At 40.1% G+C, this 23,517-nt stretch overlaps 1 protein-coding gene across 1 annotated transcript in view; it reads right to left on the reverse strand.

Annotated features, from left to right (window-relative positions):
* Positions 1 to 23,517, reverse strand: part of Agbl1 (AGBL carboxypeptidase 1) — a 519,496-nt gene that overhangs the window by 321,021 nt on the left and 174,958 nt on the right. Inside the window, exons 10-16 of the mRNA XM_005077867.4 lie at positions 20,987 to 21,103; positions 19,415 to 19,998; positions 17,905 to 17,988; positions 17,593 to 17,679; positions 13,678 to 13,826; positions 12,551 to 12,638; positions 2,962 to 3,106 (exon numbers count right to left, since the gene is read on the reverse strand). Coding sequence (XP_005077924.4) covers positions 2,962 to 3,106; positions 12,551 to 12,638; positions 13,678 to 13,826; positions 17,593 to 17,679; positions 17,905 to 17,988; positions 19,415 to 19,998; positions 20,987 to 21,103 — 1,254 coding nt within the window. The remainder of the gene's footprint in view (positions 1 to 2,961; positions 3,107 to 12,550; positions 12,639 to 13,677; positions 13,827 to 17,592; positions 17,680 to 17,904; positions 17,989 to 19,414; positions 19,999 to 20,986; positions 21,104 to 23,517) is intronic.

Raw genomic sequence — 23,517 nt, forward strand, 5'->3', positions numbered from 1 at the left:
CAGATAGAAGTTCTCAGTGAGATTCCAATTCCTCATCTTCTAATCCAACCAAAATTGTCTTGGAGTATCATTTTCAGGTAGTAACACTGCTCCATATAAACAATCCATACTATCATCTCAGTCCTTTAACAGTCATTACTAACATACCTGAGCAGTCTTTTCAGTTACTTCTATCTTGATACGGCTGATTGAAACCTACCTCTTTGTTTGCTTAAGTACATTATCCTATTTCTTCCTCTTAGCTTTATTTTAACTCTTTAATTTGCACAATCATGCAGCAGAATTACTGGCAAGCATCAGGAAGATAGCAGTTTGAAAGGACCAAATACTAATTCTCTTATTATTAAAAATAATGTTTTGCCGGGAGTTGGTGGTGCATGCCTTTAATTCCAGCACTTGGGAGACAGAGGCAGGCGGATCTATGTGAGTTTAAGGTCAGCCTGGTCTACAGAGTGAGTCCCAGGACAGCCTCCAAAACAATACAGAGAAACCCTGTCTCGAACAACCAATAAAAATAAAAATAATAATGTTTTAAAGTTTCAAAATTATTTTCACAATAAAAACTTCCAACATAAAGTCCTTTTCTATCAAATGTTTGCAATTCTTAAGCATAATTATTGTTATGAGATTCATAATTCAACATGAAAATTTATTTCTACCCCTCAATATAAGCCTCAAGTTACATACAGTTAATTCTACTCTTGGGGTATCATTCATATTAGTTTGACATTGGTTAGTTGGAAAAGAACTGTTTTAGGACACAGCCAAATATAAAAATGATCAGTGGGTGTCCCAGAACATAGTCATTCTATTGGTGGTGGGAGGAAGGGTTTCACAACTGAAGCCACAGAGTCAATTACTCTCCTAACCTAGAGAGGAAGAAGGACCATCAGTCACTGGAAATGTGAAACCTAAACTTCAGAGGACCTTTTCACCTTTCAAATAACAGATTATCTTCTTTACTATATTCTGCTCATTTAAGAAGAGGAAGCCCCTGCAGGCACATTTTCTTGTCTTAATAGATTTTTCTCAAACTTCTATAGTCAGTAGAAATATGCCAAATGCCAAAAGTCAGATAACAATATCTATCTATCTATCTATCTATCTATCTATCTATCATCTATCCATCACCTATCTACCTATCTATTCCCTCTAAGGAGGGTCTTCTTTGCTAGTGTTTTTGTTTCCCTGAAAGATGAAACTCTTTTTTTCCCTTGATCCTAATCACTCCTCAGTTATTTGTAAGTTGTTAAGCATTAGATCCTGTGCTCTAGTCAGAGAAGCCTCTAGAAAGTAAGTGGCCCAGAGGCCCGAGGCAAGATGGAAGCCTGATTCCAGTCTTTGAACCAGCTCATAGATACTCACCAAGAGTCTATCAGAGCATCCTGAGATAAGTGCTGGACCATGTTTGATTTACAAAAAAACAACCTTGATAGTATTCCACTGAGCCACGACCACAGAACTCAGTATTTCATAAAAAATCCTTGATATATCTGTATCCTCGCAGAACTCAATGGCTATACATACTTATAAAATGTATCAAACTGGATTAACATAAAAGGCCGTTTCTGTTCTCTACCTTGCCACTTGCCAGATATCAAACTTCTCAGACTCAGTTTATATAGCTATAAATGTTACAAGCGAATCAGACAAGCTCCCAAACTCCTTTTAATATTTTATATTCACCTCCACCAAAGACCTCTGCATAATCCAAGGTAGTCTAATGTGTGTGTGTGTGTGTGTGTGTGTGTTTGTAGGGGTGTACAATAGAAGCAAACAGTTGTGCAAAAATATATCTCCTTTGCCAATAGATAGTCCATATGCAGAGCTTCACAATCAAGACGATACAAACATGGGAAGAGACACATGAATCCTGCCTGTTGTGTGTCCCCAAAGGCAGAAAACATGTCTTACAACAGGCATGGCTTGTTTCAGCATAGTATAAGATGTACATTCCTTAGATTAACTTCTTGAGCTCTCTAAGAATGATACACAAATAATACTAGTTGTGTTTCTTCTGCAATCTGGAAAACAGTAAAAATATCTCTGTAGGCAAGACAGCATATGGAAAGAAGGACAGCTGCAATACATGAAGGGCTTAGCCACATGGTGTAATTGTGCCTGCTCCATTAGAAGATTTTTATTTTATGCCAAAGCATTCCTTTTGAATGGTTGTTATCTTGTCCTATTTTTATCATAGTCGTAAAATTAAAATGTTCAACCTCCAGGCTAAATGCTATATACAGGCACATACATAATATTATGAATATGGCAGTAACATTTTGTATTAACACACAGAATGAAAGCATTTCTAGAAGGTACTGTAGCTTGTTATTCTAGAGAATAGTCATGAAATAGAGGGGAGAAAGTGATACTTTGCTAACTTTTAGAAATGCTAGGAAACTGCATGGTCTAGGCATAAGTTTACTCAAAGTTGTCCATGAATAATTTTGTAGAGGCTTAAAAAACAGGAATAATTGTTGAGTCTGGCTGGTTTATTCTGCAGTCTCTACATGAATAATCATGGTCACTGAATAGACTAACTCAGACTGACAAATGCAGAATCTCTTTCCTTCCATCTACCTCTCTGATCTGGTGAGTAATCCTTTGCTGAATCTGTGCTTACTTTGACCCTAATTCAGTGTCCATCTAACACCTTCATCCTCTACTTGTGAACTTACTAAAGACAGAGCCCATAAGACGTGACCCTAGCCCCTACCTCTCAACCAGCTGACAACTTGGATCTTTAGAACAACACTGATCATGACCCAGCCATGTGCTCCAACCAGGAAAGCACAGAACACCAACAAAGTTAGTGACAACAAACCTCATTGTGTTAGGAAAGCAGTAACTTCTCTCTGCCTGCTCATCCCCTGATCCAGGGTCTCTGGAATGTTCTCAGAAAAAAAAAACCTGAAAGCCCCTTCTCTCTTGCCAGGATAACAAGTGATAGGACATTACCATGAGGGTGGAGTAGGTGTAGGGATAGTGATAGGCCAGGTAGCAGGCATCCTCATTGTGTGGGAAGGTGACAGAGAAGGTGAGGGTGTAATAACGCTTCCCAGATGCTCCGTCCATGGCAGCTGCGTTCGAACGATAGTGGTTTCTAAAGAAAGAAAGTGAAGGATAGCATAAGGATGAATGAGGATGAGGATGGAATAAGGCCGTAGATGGGGTTGGAAGATGCCAGATTTCTAAATGTCATAAACCTCCTGTGTTACACATTGAGAAGTGAACATTACTCAATGATCCAAAATACCTGTGGATACATGCAAGTGAAATTACTGCCAGCTCATGTATCAGTTCAGCCACACAAAAGCTTGACTCATCGTCTCCCACTTGCACCGTACATGTTGTGGCTTCCTTTGCTGCATCTTGCAGATGAATACTACCTAGAAATTGTGCTGCGAAAGGGGGGATGATGCAAGCAATTCTGTTTCCTACTGTCCTATTGCCGACACCCAACCACATTTTGGTTCCCCAGTCCTTGTCACTCTGCGCAACCAAATATGATACAGATGATTCCTTTAATTTTGTTCTATTTTGCTGTCAGGTACAAAAGCTGCATTTTGTTGCATGTCCCCCACCCTCTCTCCATTACATTCTTCCTTCTTCTTCTGTGTTATTCTCTAAGTTTTGGAGGCAGTCATATACATATCCCATTCAGGGCTGAACACAAGCACCATTTATTCTTGGTGCTTTGACTGTTTTTTGAGTCTCCAGCTAGAATAAGGAGCTTCTCTGGTAAAGGCACAATACAGCACTAATCTGTGGATACCAATCAAGAAGCAACTCACACTCATTGTGTCTGCAAATGGATTTATTTATAGCTGTCACGACTAACATTGAATTGCACCTCAAAGTCCACGTATTTCCTCTTTTGTTACTACTGTAATAACTCACTGTGCAAATGAAGAAATGAAAGCTTAGAAAAAGCAGCTGACCTTACAGAAAATAAGTGCCTGATACAGGATTTGAACACAGATTTCTCTAGCTGAAAAAAACTGTTCTTTCCCCTGGACAATAAGTTCTTACCAAAGGAATGTCTTGTCATCCCAAAGGAGACATTACTTCTTAAGACTTGACAATGCCCATTTGCCTTTGTCAAAGATGAAGAAGCAATTTTGATGCTTCAGAAAACAGTGTCAAAGTAAATTGCCCCCAGAAGTACATTCCAAGCAATATTTTCCATACACACTTCCAGCTACATTTTTGCTTTGCCTGTTGCGGTTGGAACAGCTGTACAGGCTTTCCTGAGAAATGATACCATTCACACTGCATGGTGATGCAAAATACATGTAATAACTAAGAGACAAGTCCACCTTTGGCATGATATTAGCTTGCTGCTTCATTGTGAGATTTTAGAGTTTTGAGTGAGGGAGAAGAAAAAGAGAAGGAGGAAACAAATTGCTATTTGTGTGTTCTTGTAAAACACAGATAGTGGATATTCTTTTCTTCTTTTTGCTACCTGCATGCTTTTCTTACCACAAAGAAAGGCAGTTGTATATGAAAAGAACTAATTGCACACCATCATATTTCCTGTGATTTTGGTGATGTTTCAATGTTTATAAAACTAGGGGCAGGTGTATGAGACATTCTCAATACTTCCAACTACAGCCCAAAACACTATGATTGCTTCAGCTTCTGCCCACATGGCAACCTTGAGCCTTTCACTCTGGCAAAAAGAAGATATCTCCCATAATAACATCAGGTCCAAGTGGCTATCCCACACAATGTTTGAGTTGCACTAATAGTGTCTATTCCCCCACGTGCTTACAGATATAGCTTTAAATATCTAGATCTTGATACCTAACTGGGTCTGTTTCTTCTAGATTTCCCCAATGTTTTGAGGTTTCTCCAAAAGTTAAGACTATGGTTATTAGAAAATGTGCAGGGAAGCAGATGGCAGCCCAGAAGGCATGTGAGGCACATGTGTTCTGTCTTTATTTGTCTTCTGATTGCACTTGCAAAGGCTCTAATGAAAAGGCACATTTTCTTTATATGTAGCTGAATAACAAATAGGTACTGGTCAGTTACAGCTCCTAACCAAGAGAAATGAGCCAAGGAAAATGCCTTAAAGCATGAAAGAGTGTCCAATCTATAGACAAAATACATATGAGCAAGTGAGTGCACACACACACACACACACACACATTCATGAATGTGCAAACAGGTAGAAACATGATCAAATACCTACTGCCACCAGGTTATTTACTTATAAACAATGGGGACAGAGTCAGCATCTTGACTTGAAGTATAATAAACTTGCATAAGAACTTGATGTAGTCATCTTATTTGGCAATGGCCTTGTTGTTTTGTTCATGTGCTCATGAACTATGAAGAGTAGTCATTGTATGCAGTATTAAGTACCAAGGCTCTGTAGGATGTCCAGTGTACACTGAAGTATAGCACATTTCCCCAACACAAACTCAGCCCTCTTCCACTCTGCTACAGAGAACAAGAAAAGGGAGTGAAATCTCTGTATCTGAGATTTCTTCACAACTGAAATCAGCCAGCCCTGGGCTCCAAGGAAAGACCAGTTCCAGAGGAATGGAAGGAGAAATAACATGAGCTGAGTTTGTGATTTCAAGATCCCATGATCCCAGGGATAAAAGGGAAGAATCCAGATGGTAGTTTTAACTATATGAAATCTTCTCACACATGTATACATACAAACATATTAAACACACACACACATGCACACATGCACACACACATGCACATAAACAACTCACATATTACTCTATATAGCCTGAGGGAATCAACTACCCAACTCCCTCCCTGGCAAACCAGCCTTTTCTAAGATGGTTGAAAGAAACTGGAAACTAAATGCTTATCGAGAAGGAAATTCCATTACAGAAAGTTTTGCTGCAATCTCTAGTGAAGAGTCTAAATTGTGGACGAATCTAAAGAAAATTGCAGACTTTACTTCTGGATACATTTCTGGTAATTACACAATAGAGGAGGTGATGACGCTTCCAAACAATGTTTTCTAGAGACTTTTGACGGTATGTCTACAAAATCGCTAAAATGAAATTTGGCTGACATGATTCACTTTGTTCATGGTAGAATGAGAACTACCAATTAGTTGTTTTTGTTTTCTCAGTTGCAGTGTTAACATCCTGAGGGATGTCTTCAAGTAAGTGACATTCAACCTTCCAATATTAGCTGCTTCCCCAGAGTGACCTCGAGTGATCTAAAGGTATAACATCAATTGGCAAGCTAAGCAATAGTGGAAGGACCACCTCGAATGCCCATTCCTGATAATGAACTTGATGTCTATAACTATCCGGGAGCCTTCATCCTGGGACTGATGGAAGCAGAGGCAAACACACAACTAAGCACTGAACTGAACCCAAGGAACCCAGTGACAGAGAGAGAGGAGTGATGAGCAAATTGGCAAGGAATGGGCTGGCAAAACCAGCAGAGACGGCTGATCTGAACAGGGGAGTGCTCTTGGACCCCAGACCGACAGTGGGGAGGCCAGAATGGGACTGATCTGGACCCCCCAAATGTGAGTGTCAGTGAGAAGGCCTGGGCAACCTATGGGGCTCTGAGCTGTGGATCAGTGTCTATCCCTGGTATACAATCTGTCTTCATGTGCCTATGGCACAAAGAGAGATGCTCTCTCAGCCTGGACTCTTAGGGGAGTGCCTTGACCCTACCAAGAGTGAAATGATAGACTCTAGACATCCCCTATGTGGAGGGATTTGGCAATAGGGTGGGAGGGAGGGTGGAAGGGGAGTGCGGGAGGAGGGGAGGGAGAGGGAACTGGGATTGACATGTGAAACAAGCTATTTAAAATTAAAATAAAAAATGATTAAAAAAAAATATTAGCTGCTTCCAGTGTTACAAGGGCATTGAAAGCCTCTGTTGTCATCTTCATTTACCCTGTTTTCTCTCTCAGCTCAAATATATCCCTCCCTGGGATCCTTCTATAACACCCCACATACGCCTTTGACACTTGTATCTCCCTCACAGCTAATACTTACCGAAAGGACCAGGTTTAACCTTTTGTGTGTTGTTCTACTTGCATTCGTGTGTCATGCCTGAAGACAGCAACTTCTCAGTTGAAGTTTTCAGAATAAATGGAGCTAAATTCTCTGAGCAATAATTATGATATCTTGTCTATTTTGCATCAATCTTTGTGGCAATACATTATTTATTATATTTTAAAGCCTGCCTGAAGATTTAGAAAGCAAAGTCAGCCTCAAGCCATGGAAGCCAGGGACACACCTTCCATCCCAGCAGCCAGAAACTAGAAGGTGGTGGTACATACCTTTAATCCTAGGACTCAGGATTAAGAGATAGACATATCTCTGTGAGTCCAAGGCCACCCAGATCTATACAATGTTGAATCAGTCTAAAAGAGAATCATTGCTTATACCTTTAATTCCTGCACTAGAGTGGTATAAAAGATAGAATCATGGCCATAAGTATTCAGTAGAAGGTATTCACTCTCCAGTCACACTGAAAATAGGAACATTCAGTCTCCAGCCATGCTAAGGAGAGATCACGAGTTAGCCATTTCAGACTGAGCTAGAGATGAGAATTAGTGGCCAGGTGCTTACTTTTAGGACCTTGAGCTTGAAGTTTGAACCCCAGGATCAGTTCCTTCAGGTAATATTACCTTTCAGGTAAAAATTACCCTTTCCTGGTAAATACTTCAATAGGTGGAGACATTGGGGCTCAACGCCATGAAGTAGCTTGAGAAATTCCACATAAGCAGTACTTGGTGGGGACTGAAACCAAAATTCTTTTCATTGTATCATTTCTCTCTTAGAAATGGACATAGGGACAAGAGAAATTTTGCTCAGTTCAGCAAGTAAGAATCTCTAATTTTGATCTGTGTGCCCCAGGACTGCTACAGATTTGGAGTCTAAAACAAAGAAGGAATATAAAACAACCTAGGGAGTGCTAGTTAAGGTGAGCTCTGTCCTATGACACTATCCTCAGCATTTGATTCCTTTAAGATGGTTCTAGTAATTACTGTTAACAAATACTCATATGAATTCAATACCTACAGTACTCACTGTCATTGACTTGCTGTGCATTTTATTGTGTGCCCTTTGACCTTCAGAACTGCTCTGTGGAGGTAGATGGCATGTTGGTCCTTAGTTTTATAGACAACAAAGCTAAGATTGATTAAAACTGAGGTAATTTGTCCAAGGTCACTGTGGTGAAGGATTGTGGAACTTTATCCTCAAGAAAAAGTTTCTCTTCTCAGCATCAATTCTGGGTGGAAAAAAAAAGTCTGACTATCATCACCTTTTCACATCAGCTGGACCCTAGACAGGTCATCCTAGAACAAAGATGACATGGGCTACAGAGACCCAGCTGCATCATAGTTAAAAGCTTCCCCTTCCTTGATCCATTCGTCCTCAGAAGGACATGCACTTTGGTAACCATAGCGCCTTCAATGAGGCAGGAAGAAAAGTCCCCCAGGCAGTTACAAATTACATCCATCTCCACTTGTGCTCAGAAATATTCCAGGAAGTTGCATGTCATCTCAGTTGTTCTGTGTGTGTATGAAATTAGCAAACACCAAAGCCACGCTCGAATTAGGCAGTCTCACAATGACGATGGTTCTTTAACAAGGGTACATCATTTGACTTAATGGAATCTAATAAGGCACAGCAGTTGAGCCGCCGGGCTTCCCTGTGACCACAGCATTCCTAATATTCTATATAGCGCCAAATCTCTCTCCTGAGATTCCTCAGAAGGATGGATGATGGCAGCGCTCTTGTATGGCATTCATCTTCATGAGTGAGCTGTTCCATCTCCTCTCATGAACGGAGATAAATGTCAGAAGAGATCAGCTGCAGTGTATTACATGGCCACTCAGTGCCTCCGGCTTCCCTCCCTCTGCCCTTCAGCTTCCAGATTGCTTTAGACCAGAGCTGGGAGAGGATTGGGAAAGGTGTGAAAGCCACAAGTCAGACAGAGAAGCAGGCCACAGGGAAGTAAATAAAACAAACCAACGTGCCCTTGCTTACTCTATGAGAGGCACAGAAAAAAATGAGTCCACCCATTTTGTTCTTCCATCTCTGGAGTCATTCCCAACCCAGGTAGGATAGTGTTGGAAGTAGGTAGGGTATGGAAGCAGAATAGAAACAACAGCAGGGGAAGTGACTGAATGGTGCACATAGAGACAGAATTAAAAGCTCTCCAGGAATGTATTATTTAACTAGGTGACAAAAAAGAAATTAAAATCCCTAATGTGTAATATGGAGGTTGACCTGACTGGTCTCTGAAGTCTGTGTCAACTATCTATGATGAACAATTACAAAATAAGCTTGATTTGGGGGCAGTGGAATAAAACCCTCTCCTCTGTTTTATTCCTGGGAGAGATTGCAAAGAACACACTAAATTCTACATCAGCTGTTTTTATGACATGGAGCACATCATCAATGGCTCCAGCAAGGAATTTGCTGAGAGGGAAGCAGAAATGACTTGGCCCACCCTCTGTCTTTTGCTTTTAGCTTCTGGCAAAGCATTTAAGTATTCAGAAGCACATTTTTTGATGGATCTGTAGATTAGCTTATCTAAACTAACCCTCTCCGGACAGACAATTGTCTTTGTAATGTTCTGTTTCACAGTCACAGATCGATGACATCATGAAATCACAAGCACACATAACAGGAAATGAGCAAATGGAGTATGAACAAGCCCCAGACCTTCAGTTCTAGCTTTCTCTAGAGTGCTATGCATAAAAGTAATCTGGTTATATATGGAAAACTAGAATGTTTGTTCAAAATTATTCAAAAGTGTGGTTTTACACACACACACACACACACACACGTGCACGTGCACAAGAGAGAGAGAGAGAGAGAGAGAGAGAGAGAGAGAGAGAGAGGAGAGAGTTTTGTTTAATTGGGGTTTTTTTCTCACATAGAATCTCACTATATAATCTTAGAGTGGCCTGGAATTGATGAGAATCATCCTGTATTAGCCTCGAAAGCTCTGGAATTTGAGGCATGGGCTACTAGCCAACTATAACTATAGTCTCAATAGTGAACTCCATTGCAAAAGTATCATGTATCCTGAGCTGCCAACAGAATAAAGATGGAGCATCTTTCTTCCATCATTTTAGAACTTCAGTGCTTGTCAATGTATGCAACAGCACTACTAGGTGAAGTCTTTAAAGGAAACTATGAACAAATATTTCCTAGCTAGTGTGTGTAATAACTATGCCATGCAGCTAGTGGTGCACTATCAAAATAATTCCTCAGCTACTTGTAATTGATAACATAATTCAGCCAATAAACCTTTGAAACCTGCTCATTGTTGCTGCAAACTTTCAAAGAAAATGGAGGCCTCATTTTTTTCCATGTATTATTTTCCTTTTACACTTGCATTTAACTACCCAGATACCACACTGATATTTCTCATTACATTGAGCATCCTAGTTTCCCTTAAAACACAACACTAACTGGGAATTTAAGACCAGGATGACAACAGAGCATCTGAGTTTAAACTAGCATAGAGAAGACTAGGAAACAAAGAGGTAAGGTAAGGTTCCCCCTAACTCTCTGGAGACTCACACTCCAATGAAAATAAATGCAGGAATGAAACAAAGAAATTCTCTACCACAGATCAATTCATAGATTGTGATGGGAAACTGGGTAGAAGATGTAGTACAGTAAATGTATCTCATAATAGAGGTGTTGTAATCTGTGGGGGAATAGAGATTATACATATCTAGACTGTTGTTACATAGTATTATTGGAGGTGTGTTAACATATTTGGTGAATAATTGTAAAACAAACTGCATCACAAAGCAGCCGTCTTATCCGTTCATCTTTGTTATATTCATGGCTGGAATATGAAAAATGAATTACATTATACATGCATGGTTTTCATCTTACCCCTCTGTTACTCCTTAATCACATAACAATTGTCGTGTTAATGAATCTAAAAGCTATTAACACTGGCTTCCCTTAGGCCAGGCCTGTGCTTTTGGATATGTGTCTTCATCTTTCTCCTCCAAAGAGACACCTGCTCTCCTTGAATTTTATTCTTACTCCCTAGTTCCAAGAAGAGCATCCCACCAGCGAGCTCTATTCCATTGATTTAAAACCTCATGTTTGAGCAATCCTCATATCCCAGACCCTTGAAAGTTTTATATTAAGTCTTTTACATCTATTGACACTAACTGTTTTCAAAGGAAATTCAAAGATACTTCTGACACAATAAAAATTAGATTCCATATTTGTTCCTGGAAATTGTGAACTCTACAATCCTAAGGTGATTTTTAACCTAAATCTCACTGTACTATAAAAGAAGTCCTAGGGGTCCTAAGATAAGTGGGCCAGGAAATAATTGCCATTTAGGTGAATGGAAAACCAACAAAGTTGTAATATTTTGCTATCATTCTAAAGAATATATGAAAATGCTGCCTATAACCATATCTTAATTCATCAAGGACTGAAGCTGCCAACTCCTTTATTGCAGACTGCTTATCAACTCAGCTCTGTGCTTCGCATGTGTGCTGGTGTTGTCTCTATAGTGATTTCTGCTTTTATCCATACAGAACAGAAGAACCCAGACTTTTGCTGTCAGTACCATTCCCAGAGCCTCGGAGCAAAGAGACAATAAGGTGTATATACCTTCGTTCTCCTAGATGGTTATAATCGTCCTAAACTCTAGATTATCTGCTAGTAGTCTGTTAAGGACCTACTGTAATCTTAGAAAGATGAGTCTCACTTTGCCTGAGAAAAAAGGCACTAGCCTATTGACTATTGATTTTTATGAGATCTAGCAATGACCCAGTAAGGCATTGTGTAAAATGTGCCTGTCCTAATATTTCTTTGCCTTTATTTATGTATTTAAATTTCATTTTCTACGTAAGAAAAATGCACATGTAAATAACAAATCCATTTATTTCACAAAGAATACAGATAATTTAAGTTTTCATCACAAATTTGTTGAGTAAATTGATGAAACTGGCTATTGATTAGAGAATAAACATGAATAATGATGCAACTCTTTTCTCTTGTTTTGTCCACAAAACTATCTCGCTATGGAAGAAGGCTTGCACGTGTACATTTGTCATATAGTCATGCCTCTGTACCCATGAAAAGTAAAGCACGTGTGTATCTAGACAAGACTCAGCCTCTCAGACATCCTGTTCATCAAATCCAATGAAAATAGGTGATGAACTAAGGCCTGAAGCACTAACTATAGCTTCAGTATGAACAACTTCTAAGACCTGGCAATAAAGTTCAAAAGTTTTAACAATCGTGTGTGAAGAGAAACTAACCATTTTCCAGTAATTCCAAAATTACTGAATGGGGGTCTAATGTGAGTAACCATGCAATCTAAAATGTCTCAGGACAAGGCATTGACGAGACATTGACAAACAGTTGTGGATGTTTATAAGGTCACCAGAGAAAAAACAAATAAAAAGGAAGGAAGGAAGGAAAGAAGGAAAGAAAGAAAGATAGATAGATAGATAAATAGGTTGATCGATCGATCGATCGATTGATTGATTGATTGACTGATTTGAGAGTAAATGTCCATGCAGATCAAATGAAGCCAACTGACATACTTGTAGTAACAAATTTCAGAGCCTGTCCGTATCCAGGCAGGTCGGCCGAGAAGAGCTTCTTTCACAGAATACAGGGTCGGCTGCATCCCTGTGAAATAAAAGCAAGACTTAATTCACAAGAAAAGAAAAGACACCAAATGAAGAGTAGAGCAATAGGCTGGATCATGACCCTGCAAAATACCCAGTTCTTGATCTGTCAAGGCTGTGCTGTGAATGTTCATTATATATCGCGAAAGAGACTTTGCAACTATAATTAATTTAGATATTGGGCCAAGGTGATTATCCCTATGCGTCTTGAATGTATCCACAGATGTCCTTATCAAGAGGAGGCAAAGGGAAATTTGACTAAAGAGAAGCAGTATGACCAGAGACATTAAAGATGCTGTGCTACCAGCTTTATAGAGGGAGGTGTCATAAGCCAAGAAACACAAGGAAAATAGCTCCAGAATTAGGAAAACAGCATGCCTTCTCCCTTAGAATCCCCAGAGAGAATGCAGCCTTGCACACACTGAAACCCCCATTTTTATGAGATGAATGTATCAAGGCTCATATTTTCTCTTTCTTTAGGAATGAGTGTCTGTTCTAGGCAGTATGGAATAGAGGCAGGGCCTGAAGTAAAATGATACAAAGATAGTACCCATAGTTAGTCTTCATCCAGAGCCACCACATGCGTTAGCAAGTGAGCTAGCTCAAATAGATGATCGGTATTTAAACATTGCCGGAGTTTTCTGAGTACATAAAGCACTGTTCAGGTAGATTTTGCAGCTCTCCTGTCTTGCAGCAAGCAGGCCAATATATTTACTCTTGTGATATTTAGAAGATGAAAAACAGAAATAAGTGAAAGCAACTTCCAGACTTCAAAGTTAAAAATGTGCACCCCAGAATGTACTGACATATTATGTGCACTACTCACACTCCGTGAAAGAGTGAGAATCCCTCACTGTCCTTCCGTACTTGCACTATGCCCTCAATCGGCTACTGTCTTCCCACACTGGAAAGCAAAGGCCATCAGTCTAGCCTCAAGCCTTCTGGGACTGCAAAAGGGCTCTGACAATAATGTAAACAATCAAGAAGTGTCACCATTTATGATATGCAGATAAATTCCCTGGTTCCCCAAGAGTTCATACCATAGTTGAACTGGCTGTTGGGTTTCTCACAGTTGATGATGTTGAAGCGGTAAGGGATGGCAGCCCTCATGCCGCTCACCTTGAAGTAGAACCACTGCTGGTGCTGGGAGCTGTTCACATCAGCATTGATCAATAAGTCGTACTCAAACCTGTAGCGTCATAAAGAAGAACAAAGGGTGAAGTTGTTCTTCAAAAAAGAAAAAGTAATGTTTGTGTTCTAATTCATGCACACGCTCCCATTCCTGACCCCAGATAAATATTATTTGTCTTAGTTAGGATTTCTGTGGCTGTGATGAAACACCATGAGCAAACCAAGTTGGGGATGAAGGGGCTTATTAGGCTTATGCTTTATATTGTAGTCCATTATTGAGGGTAGTCAGGTCAGGAACTCAAATGGCAAACACCTGGAGGCAGGAGCTGATGACGAGGCCATGGAAGAGCGGTGCTCATTGGCTAGCTCATCATTACTTGTTCAGCCTGCTTTCTTATAGAATCAGGACTACCTGCCCAGGGATGGCACCTTCCACAACTGAATGGGCCCTTCCCCATCAACTACGAAGACAACACCCCACAGGTGGAATTTATCGAGGCAATCTCTCAACTGAGGCTTCTTCTTTTCAGTTAGCTCCCGCTTGTGGTAAGTCAACAGAAGCCACACAGCACAGCACTGTTTAGTGATAACCATGGAAGGATACAAATTGTTACAAGATATGAGAGTATGGCAGAGCTTCCTGATGGAGTCCCACCTCTCATCCTTTGGCTGTCAAGATCAGCTCAATGAGCTCACCATGCAACAGCTGAAGCATATTCCACTGGGTGTGTACATCAGCCCTACAAGCAAGTCTATGACCCTTAGTTTTTACTGTTGCCCCGGTGATCACTCAAAAAAGTAGTCTTTAAAAAATCCTTATAAAATGTTTATTTTCTTCCAATTTGCTCTGCTGCTCTAACTATAACTGATTTATTAGGGATTCCTATCTCTGATTAAAAGCGTATCTAAAGAGAAAACAACTGAACCATTGCAGCAACTTAGGCAGATTCTGGACTGAAAACAATCCACACAGGAGACTCTTAAGTAACTCTTACCTTCAGAATGGTTTGAATTTGACTTTAGAAATAAGAAACACTGTAAACAGTGTGTAATTGATTTCCTTTCCTTAGAAACCTATGCCTGCATTTGGATATGTACAGCTCAATCTCTTGCTCGCTCAACCTCTCCCTCCCTCCCTCCCTCCCCCCTCTCTTGCCCTCTCCATCTCTGGCCCTGTTTCCTTCCTTCCATACTTAAATCTATATTAAATTTTTTCTTAACAAACTCCAATGTTGTAAGAAAAGCAAAACAAAGATTCTCTTCAATGTTGTAGCATACATCTTCAGCCTTGCAGACCTAGAGTATCTGGCAGACTTTCCCATGAAGAAGGAAATTTGAAGGACTTTCCTGCCTTGTATTGGCAAATTTCATCAGTCACTTTCCTCTGTGTCCTGAAGAATGTCTGTCAAACTCTTCCTTGAAACATGAGCCCTTAATGACAATTCCAACTTGTTTTTTGGAAGTTCAGCAGCCACTTTCTGTGGGTCCTGCATGTCCAATTTAACCAGAATGTAGTCAAGGCAAAAGCAGTTTCTTGCCCAAATGTCTAATCTTGTCACCTTGAAAGCAAATTCCTGTGGAGTTTCTTTAATATCTATCATTTTCTTTGAAATAAATTGGTACTACGAGGGACAGCTGTACCTCACTATCATGAAAAACCTTATGTTAATGAAAAACTTTAAATGCCATAATCTGTAGGTCTTTGAAGTGGTCTTTGGGTGACTTCTCAGGAAGTCAGATGTCTCTGTCATTTCTAGAGTTCTGGAAGTTGCTTGCAATGCAATTACTGTTTACTCAGGTAATATTATATACTTTTGGGGTCTTGGACAGGGTTAAAGAATAGACAGTTACAATTGCAGATTTCCTTAATTAGAATAGAAATTAAATTTTATATAAAAGTTTGGAGTCACTAAGATGGGAGGGATGGTCCAGTGTTTTCTCTGAATTAGCTAAATACAAATGAACTGAATATTATAAATTAATTCTTGCTTGATAACTGCTTCGTTGTATATAGTTTTACTATGTCCAAGTTAAAACCTTTTATTTTTATTTAGGCAAAAAGGAGAAAATGTAAAATACTGGCTAAAGAAAAGTTACATTTATTTATGCTGGGAAACATTTGTTTAATGATGCAAAGATGTGTTGCATTCTTTTATGTTGCATTTGTTTAACTCTGTAAATCTGTGTTACTTTGTCTAAAATACCTGATTGTTCTAATAAAGAGCTAAATAGCCAACAGAAAGGCAGGAGCAAGGATAGGCAGGACTGTCAGACGGAGAGAATAAACAGAGGGGTGAAAAGAGAGAAAGAAGGAAGATCGAGGAAAGAGGAGGAAGAGAGGAAAACATCAAGGGCCAGCCACCCAGTTACACAGCAAGCCACGTAAAAGTAGAGAAAAGTATATAGGATAAAGATAAAAGCCCAGAGGCAAATGCAGGTGGGATCACTTAAGTTAAGAAAAGCTGTCTAGAAATAAGCCATGCTAAGGGCAGGCATTCATAAGAGAAAGAAAGAAAGAAAGGAAGGAAGGAAGGAAGGGGAGGAGGAGGAGGGAAGGAGGGAGGGAGGGAGGGAGGGAGGGAGGGAGGGAGGGAGGGCAAAAACAAACAAAAGCCATGGGACAAAGTAGAAACTGATCTGATAGTAGGATAAGTAGGTTGGAAAGTTGATTTGATTGTCTTTTAGTTTAACCCAAGTAACTCAATTTGTCTCTCCCTTATGTGTCAGACTTTGTTGAAGTAGTTCATGTACAAAAATAAAACCAAAAAATGTCGTTTCATATATATATATATATCTCCCCCCAAAAATTAACTTCAAAATGAAATGTTAAATCTAAATTCTAAGTTCAAGTCGTGGTGAGTATGTGTTCCTGCCTAAGATCATGTTGGCTAAGTGCTAACCATGTACCTTGCACAATTCAAAGAGTTTTAAGCATACTAATTAATTCTGACAAAACAACTACAAAGTAGATGTTGCTACTATCCTTATTTTGCAGGTGAGAAAATAAATGCATGGAATGGCTAGGCAACTCAGTCCTAGGCCATGTAGAAAGGGGTAGAGGCAGCCATGGTTGTTTGATTCCAGCATGCGTGGCCATTATACCATTAACTATCATATACTGCATGATTTGTCAGAAGTTCACCCATAGAAGAAGGGTTATATAACTAGCAAGTCTAGTCCACTCTATGGCAGAATTGTGTTACACCAAGAACACATGTTAAAGAATTGTTTCACTACAGCTTAAAAGAGATCATCTCCTTCGTTTTATTTTTTTTTCCATCCATACTCTGTCCTTGTCTAGAGTCTTTGTATAGTAATAAAATCTCCTAGGTAGCTTTAACCAGAAACACATAGCAGAGTTCCTGGAAACAAAGATGGAAATCCAAGATTGTTGTCTCATAAATACAGCCCTGTGCAATTAACAGTTATGAAGAGGACAAGGAACAGGGAATGTCCTGTACCCTTCTGTGTCAACAGGTCCAGCTTTGGGATAAGGGAAGTTTAATATGCACTGAGCAAAGTCTCTTACACTGAAATATGGAAATGCCATTTGGAACATAAGATACGTGAATGCATGTAGTGAACAGTTCACCTTGCTAAGGCAAACTTCAATGGGCTCCCTCACTGTCTGTTGAGAAACCTTTGAAATATGGGAGAGGAAAACTTTTACCGGTAGCATTTGCCAATTTTCTTGGTAAAGACACTATCACAATGATCAGTTTCAAACTACCAATACGAGGTCAATGAACAGATAATGGCAATAAATGGCCAATACCTGCTCTCCTGTGCAGACAGGAACCGTACCTGTAGCTGTTCTTACTTACTCGCGAACTTGGATGGCTTTGCGAAGATTTCCTGATTCAAACTTGGAGTGGAATCTCAAGCAATTGGAAATAGGGCCTTGCAAAGGGCTATAAGAAAAGAGGCGGTATATAAACATGTTTCATTTCTGTCCTTAAACACAGTTTTACATTCCTTAAAGGTAAGATGTCTCTTACAATGTTTGAAACTAAATAGTCACCATACTAGTGACTATTTTAGAACAGAAGTGGATTGCCAATATGACACACACCTATGAACTACTATTAATAAAATTCTCCATGCCTCCCATTCCATTGGTGTTCAAGACCACCTACCAAGGCTCATCTAAACTGAAGACAACTTTATTTATAACATCACTTGGCTGGAGGAACCTCCGGATATCCTCAAGTATCTTGATCCTTAAAAAGGAAATTGGAAACAATGTAAGTGTTTGTGCCCACTTTTTACCTCAGTCTCAGAAGTCATTAGAAAAAACACAGAAAATAAAGCTGCTTAACAATGCCTCAGCCTAGAGTCAAGGGGTACAGATAGCACTGGAACACAAGGGAAGGTAATAGGTTTTATTCAAGCTATTCATAGTTTGAAGAAAGCCATCAAGAGAATCTGGGCTAGGCTACTGAAGTTCTTCTGGCTGTGTGAATAGGAAATTCCTCTGCACCGAGGGAACTTTGAGGGAGAAATTACCACTATTGACTATTTGTATCCTTGAAACTTAGGTAGCTCCAGCAAGGCTTCTACCTCAAATTTATTCTGTACATTTGTATTCCTTAGTCTCTTTCTGTTCTATAAAACTGAGGTCAGCTTTCTGTCTGCATGAAAAGTATCTGTGTGATTTAAATAAGAGGGAGAGAAGAAGTTGAAGAGGGGGTTTCTTATCTCGCCTCACATTTCCAATTCATTTTGTTGACATTGGGTAAGAGAGTGGTGAAACTAATGTGAACCCGAAGCCAACTGAGAAAGAAGAGATTTTGTGCAGAAGTAAGATGCAGACAGACCACCCACAAAGTCTTAAGAATGAGGCGCCTAAGCATGGCATTCATGTTGAAGTGATGTCAGTCAAGATTTCAAGTGGAAACTGTTCTTGAACCCTACCATCAAAAGAAAAATTTGCTGAAGACATGAAATTTAAATTAAAATAAAATTCTAGTCTGCACATTTGACTCTATTGGCTTCAGATATGTATACCCACATTTTTCCTCAGGAGAAATCTATATTCCTTCCTTTTATTGGATTTAATTTTAATCTCACTGTGCTGATCCAAAGACAATGCAGTCTTTCTTGAACTCTGGAAATAATTTATCACTCAAGATTGCTGTCCTGGAGAGTATGTGGGGTGTTTTTCCATCGTTTCCTCAGTGATAGAGCAAAACCACTCTCCAAACACTAGGGCTATGTAACAGAAATATGCTATTCTTCTCTATCAACAAGAAATCAAGTACCGATTTGTAGTAAATTCCAAAAAGATCTCAAGTAACCAGATCCTTGTTTTTCTGAAAAGAGTCATTTTAGGAAAGGTTACAGTATGTGGAGACACTAGCTGATGTCCCCTGTTGTAATAACTTGTCATGGATATGATTCAAGGGTTTATATTAGAATCATCCAAGGAATTCTCTGTCCAGAAATAATACATAGCTACCAGTGTCCCACACTTGGTTTATAAATGCTCCAGTTTAGAGGACAGATTATGGGTCTCCAAAGGGTTTTAACATACTCTAGGCTAATGCTCAATTTCTAACATTTAAAAGATTATCTGTATAAACCACTCCATATATGAAAATATTTAAGAGAGAAAATCTATGACTTCCAAGTCAGTAACACCCTCACCTCTGTATTCCCCATTTGCGATCCAGAATGGGCTGAGCAGTGGGAGGCGGACAGTGACCCCAGAATTCAGGAAATGCCATCATCTTAAATCCCACAGCAGATCTGGTTCTCATAGCATTGGCCATATAAAGATGAGGGTCATGGAAAGGTGTGTGCCTGGGATGCACTTGCAGAAGCTTCTCTGCAGCTTCTTTGTTTTCTTCAGGCTTAGTGGAGTTGGAAAATGAGGAAGGTATCCTTGGGCAAGAAATTGATTCTATGTCCCAAGCAGCCTCTTCTAGGGAAGCCTGGATGTCAGAGGTATTATTATATCCAGAGGAATCTACCCCCAAACCATTGTGTTGTGTACTTTGGTTTGCATTCATTGTAGGTCTTTGTTTTGAGGATCGCTGTGTAGTGGACTTCCCTGACTTCACCATGTCCAGAATGGAAGTTTGAACCATGTCTTCTCTTTCTCGTCTCCAGGAGCTGTGCTCCTTGCTGAAGCACTGTTGTCTTAGAGAAGCAGCATTTGGAATGTGATAGTGACTGGCATAAGAAGTGTCTCTCAGGTTCAAATCATCTCCATACTTGGGTTCTAGTTCCTTCAAATTCAAAGTAGAAAAACATCTGTATTAATGTTTCTTTCCAGATAGACAATACAATTTGACCCCTATGGTACCTATCTGGATCCAAAGTTAAGTGTAATTCTTGTGATTTAGAGTTTTTTTCAAAGAGTCAAGCAAAGGTGGAGGGCTGGGGGACCTAAACTTTAAGACTAAACAAATGCCAGACTCACACAAAAGTCATGCTCAGAAGGGGATTTGCATGGGTCTAATATAATTCTCTGCAGTTTGAAAAAGGTTTTGCAAGCCCCCCCCAAGCCAACAACCTCATTTATAGGGGCTCCAGTGATAAACAAGGGAAAGCCCTTCACTGTGCCCCAGACAGTGCCTTTGATTTAAAGACAATTCTGATATTTTTTTAAGTCTACACTGAACTGAAATGTTTTTCACTGAAACTTTGACCACTGATTATCTTCTGCTTTCTAAAGTGAAATAGGATATATCAACTCCTCTCTGCCGTTTGATGTGGCCAGACTCATCATTTGTTAAAAGCAATAAGAAAATAATAGAGATCAAAAGGCAGGTCCAAGGCTCGATATCAGCAACAGCAGCAGCAGCAGCAACTGCACACTGGGTTAGCACTGCCAGATCCAAGGTGTTCATTTGCCTTTACTGATCCTGAAAGCCTGAAATCTGGATGGGGACCTTTAGCAATCCAGCTATAGTGATGGCCTTCCATCCAGAATTTCATGTGCTTCTTAGTGTGGAACCAGGTCTCTACACTGACACAGCAAGTCATAGTTAGTAATGTGTAATTTAATGCCAATTCTATGCTAGAGTAACAGCCCCAAGGACCCTTGAGAATGTTCTGGTCTCACTTCCTTCTCCCTTCTCCTTTTCTCTCAGAAAGATCTAGGGACAATGGTGATGATGAACAATGTGATGCTTCTGGACACCTCTGTTTGGCTTCCCAGGTTCTGCAAAGATCACACCATACATCACCAAGTAGACTACAGCCCTTACTTACCTCAAAGCTACAGGAGAGCTCAGGACACATAGCATCATATTGTGCCAGCTCCTCCTCAGGACGGTCAAGACCAGGTTTAGAACTCAGTCTGTTCAGATCAGTTTCCAAGTCATCATCCTACAAAACAAAGAATGGGTCACAGTCAAGAAATCCACCCTGCAAAGCGCCAAGACAAGATATATATATCTGCTTCTTTACCAAATGAGGCCATGAGTTCTTTATCTTCAGATTATAATGCTAGCACGGTCAGGAAAGAACTTAATAAACAAGGTTACATTTTTAGACTTAGAAGAATAAGGTCATTAACCCTTTTCAGCATGCATGTCAGTATCTACTAGCAAAATATGCAATAAACTATGTAAATAATAAAACATGCTATAAGGAATTCTTTGTATTGTTCATAAATGGTGTCATTGCTGTTGTCACCTTTTTCACTTGGCTACCATTGCTTTTTGGGTGTTTCACCTGCACAGACATTTAATGAGCACTTTCTAAGAGCAAGTGCCTTTCTAGATACTAAAGATTTGGTGGTGATGGAATAAAGGCCCATGGTCCTGTGGGACTTGTCTTCTAGTAAGAGAACTGAGACAGAAGTAAAGTAAATGGAACACTGTCCTTTCTAACGGTGGTAAATGTACTGAAAATGCTGGAGGATGGGGACAAGATTGACAAAAAGACTGAAGTTTCTGGGTCTAAGACCCTACTACAGCTGGGGACTGTGTTGACATCCATGGCCTGTATTATCACCAAGGACCATTCAGATGTCCATGGACTGTTCTGCCACCTGAAGCCATGTTGAAGTCTATGGACCATGTGGCCACTGGAGGCCATATTGATTTGAGTGGCCTACACTGCAACCTGAGGCCATGGCAACATCTGGACCTGTGTTGCCTCTGGGAGCCAGGTTGGAGACCTTGTTCCTACTGCAGTGAAGGTCTGTGTTGATGCTTGAAGCCCCCGCAACCATCCAAGTCCAAGTGGGTGTCTGTGGTCTATGCTGCAGCATGAAGCCATGTTGATGTCTATGGTATAGGCTGTCCCTGGGGGCCTTGTCTGGGTCTGTGGTCCTATTACAACCATGACCACGTTTGTGGTCTGTGCTGTCACCAGAAGTCGACTGTGAAAAGCAAGGAAGCTACTTGGGCAGTGTTATCGATGACTGCAGATGCACAGTTGAGAAATAGGGACATGGAAGGCTTCTGTGACAAGTCCTACCCCCCACCTCAACCCCAACCCCAGCCCCAAAAGGTAACAGTCTAAACAGGAAGCCATCAAAGAGAACCCTTAAAATATGTGATAAGGATGTGCAAGTGTAGCTCTCCACAACAGATGGCTTCCTTCAGGCAGGACCGCAAGAAGGGGAAGGATTCAGTTCTATCTAAGGGACAGGCCACTGAGCATTTTGGACAAGCTCCAGTAGGAATACAGATAACACAAATTAGATTTTTTTGTTTTTGTTTTGTTGTTGTTTTGTTGGGGGGAGCACAAGGCAGAGAGGGCAGACATGGAAGGACTGGGAAGTGAGTGTGATGGGGTATATGATGTGGAATTCCTAAAGAATCAATTATGTTATATAGGGGGAAAAAGACTGGAGTGTGAGTAGCTGTTAGGACTGAGTGACCTGAGAAGGCTCACAAAGGAAGTCACTGCGGTGTACTGAGACCTAGAAGACACAAAGAGCAGCACATATAGACAGTTCTTTCCAAAGGTGCTGCTTGAATTTGCTTACATAAAGAAGATACTGAAAGCATGAATAAGAGGAAGATGACAGCAGATGAGATGTGAGAAGAGGCAGCAGAGGAGCACGGCCTATGTGAGCAGTTTCTGGAGAACAGTCTATTATGCTGAGCCTGTGTCTCTAAGTGGGGTTAAAAGTTCACAGTCACTGCTAGTTTTCTCTTCATGGAGCAAATCATATGAGCAATTATGCTTTTCTTCTAGACCATCATCCTGTAATAGCTTCATGGTGATACTGACTCTACTTTGAACATATTTGCACTTTCCAAGGGTTGTGGAGTCTTACAAATGTCTTAGAATGACAATGTCTAAGCTCTCTGCCTTTCTGTATCCTAGATCAAATATCCTTAATAAAAGAGAGGACAAATACCTACCACATAGAAACATTTGGAAAGTTAAGGAAAACCTGCCAGTCCTGAAGGCCTAAATCAAAGAAATGTGGGAAATAGATGCCTATATTTCTGAGCCAGTGCAAAAGAAGTATATGCAATGTTCCACTCATCTTACATAATTTTCCAACAAACTCAAATCAAAAGAAAAGCATATGCCCTGAGTTTAGCTTAATGATACATTCAGGCCCCATTCAGACAGGCTGCCCTACCCACTACTCTGTCTCCACAAGCTTTGTCTGTGCATGTACATATCTATGCATGTGGTGTGTATACAAGAACCCTATAGTTTAACCCTTACATCTCCAGGAACCCTCCCCATATCTCGTAAGGCTATTTCTAAGCCTCTAAGGATGGACCTGCTATTGTGTCTTCATATTATGTAGAATACTGATAGCTCCTTAA

The sequence above is a fragment of the Mesocricetus auratus genome, unplaced genomic scaffold (assembly GCF_017639785.1).
Source record: "Mesocricetus auratus isolate SY011 unplaced genomic scaffold, BCM_Maur_2.0 Super-Scaffold_4256, whole genome shotgun sequence".
In the NCBI taxonomy this organism is placed as follows: Eukaryota; Metazoa; Chordata; class Mammalia; order Rodentia; family Cricetidae; genus Mesocricetus; species Mesocricetus auratus.